Source organism: Lepidothrix coronata, unplaced genomic scaffold, assembly GCF_001604755.1.
Source record: "Lepidothrix coronata isolate B3197 unplaced genomic scaffold, Lepidothrix_coronata-1.0 Scaffold975, whole genome shotgun sequence".
Lineage (NCBI taxonomy): Eukaryota > Metazoa > Chordata > Aves > Passeriformes > Pipridae > Lepidothrix > Lepidothrix coronata.
In genome coordinates, this window is record NW_016691155.1 from 4,062 (window position 1) to 5,471 (window position 1,410).

General features: G+C 58.3%; 1 protein-coding gene across 1 annotated transcript in view; it reads right to left on the minus strand.

Annotated features, from left to right (window-relative positions):
* Positions 1 to 440, minus strand: part of LOC108510475 (collagen alpha-2(XI) chain-like) — a gene marked incomplete at both ends in the record, with an annotated part of 4,399 nt that extends 3,959 nt beyond the window's left edge. The window contains one exon of the mRNA XM_017840153.1: positions 230 to 440. Coding sequence (XP_017695642.1) covers positions 230 to 440 — 211 coding nt within the window. The remainder of the gene's footprint in view (positions 1 to 229) is intronic.
* Positions 441 to 1,410: the final 970 nt, after the last annotated feature.

Sequence of the window (1,410 nt, forward strand, 5' to 3'; positions counted from 1 at the left end):
GATCCAGTTGGGTTGGCCAAGGGGTTTGGGATCGTCGGGAAGATGATCCAGTTGGGTTTTCCAACGGATCCGGGATCATCGGGATGACCCCATTGAGCTTCCCAATGGATTTGGGATCATCGGGATGACCCCGCTGAGTTTCCCAACGGATCCAAGACCACCGGGAAGATGATCCAGTCGAGTTTCCCAACGGCTCCAGGCCCCTCCCGCCCCCATTCCCGGCTCCCACCTTCCGTCGGCCAAGTCGACTCCGCGGAAAACGGGCTCATCCTGCGGGAAGAGGCGGCGGCGCCGCTCCCGGTAGAGGAATTGCGGGTCGGATCCCAGCTCCAGGCCCAGCCGGAGGATCCCGTCGCCGTCGTAGAGGGAGAGCAGGAAGGGGCGGCTCCCGGGCGGCGCCCGGAGCACCGACACCACCGAGAATTCCCGCGGGAACGGGCCTGGGACGGGGGGGAGGGAGGCGGGGAGGGATGGTGGGAACGGAGCCGGGGGATGATGGGAATGGAGACGGGAGGGATACTGGGAATGGTCCCATGGGATGATGGGAATGGAGACGTGGGATGATGGGAATGGAGACGTGGGATACTGGGAATGGAGCCATGGGATACTGGGAATGGAGATGTGAGGGATACTGGGAATGGCTCCGTGTGGATCCCATGGGATACTGGGAATATATGGGAATGGTCCTGTGGGATGATGGGAATGGAGCCATGGGGGATGATGGGAATTGTCCCGTGGGATGATGGGAATGGCTCCATGGGATAGTGGGAATGGCTCCATGTGGGATACTGGGAATGGCTCCATGTGGATCCCATGGGATACTGGGAATATACTGGGAATGGTCCCATGGGATGATGGGAACGGAGACGTGAGGGATGATGGGAATTGTCCCGTGGGATGATGGGAATGGAGCCATGGGATACTGGGAATGGCTCCATGTGGATCCCACGGGATACTGGGAATATACTGGGAATGGAGCCATGGGATGATGGGAATGGAGCCGTGGGATGATGGGAAAATGCTCCATGTGGATCCCACGGGATACTGGGAATATACTGGGAATGGTCCCGTGGGATGATGGGAATGGAGACGTGTGGGATGATGGGAATTGTCCCGTGGGATGATGGGAAAATGCTCCATGTGGATCCCACGGGATACTGGGAATGGCTCCGTGTGGGATACTGGGAATGGTTTCATGTAGATCCCATGGGATACTGGGAATGTCTCCGTGGGGAGGGGGCCATGGGATACTGGGAATGGCCCTGTGGGATACTGGGAATGGTTCCATGGGATAGTGGGAATGGCCTCATGGGATACTGGGAATGGCTCCATGTGGGATACTGGGAATGGTTCCATGGGATAGTGGGAATGGCCTCATGGGATACTGGGAATGGCTCCATGTGGGATACT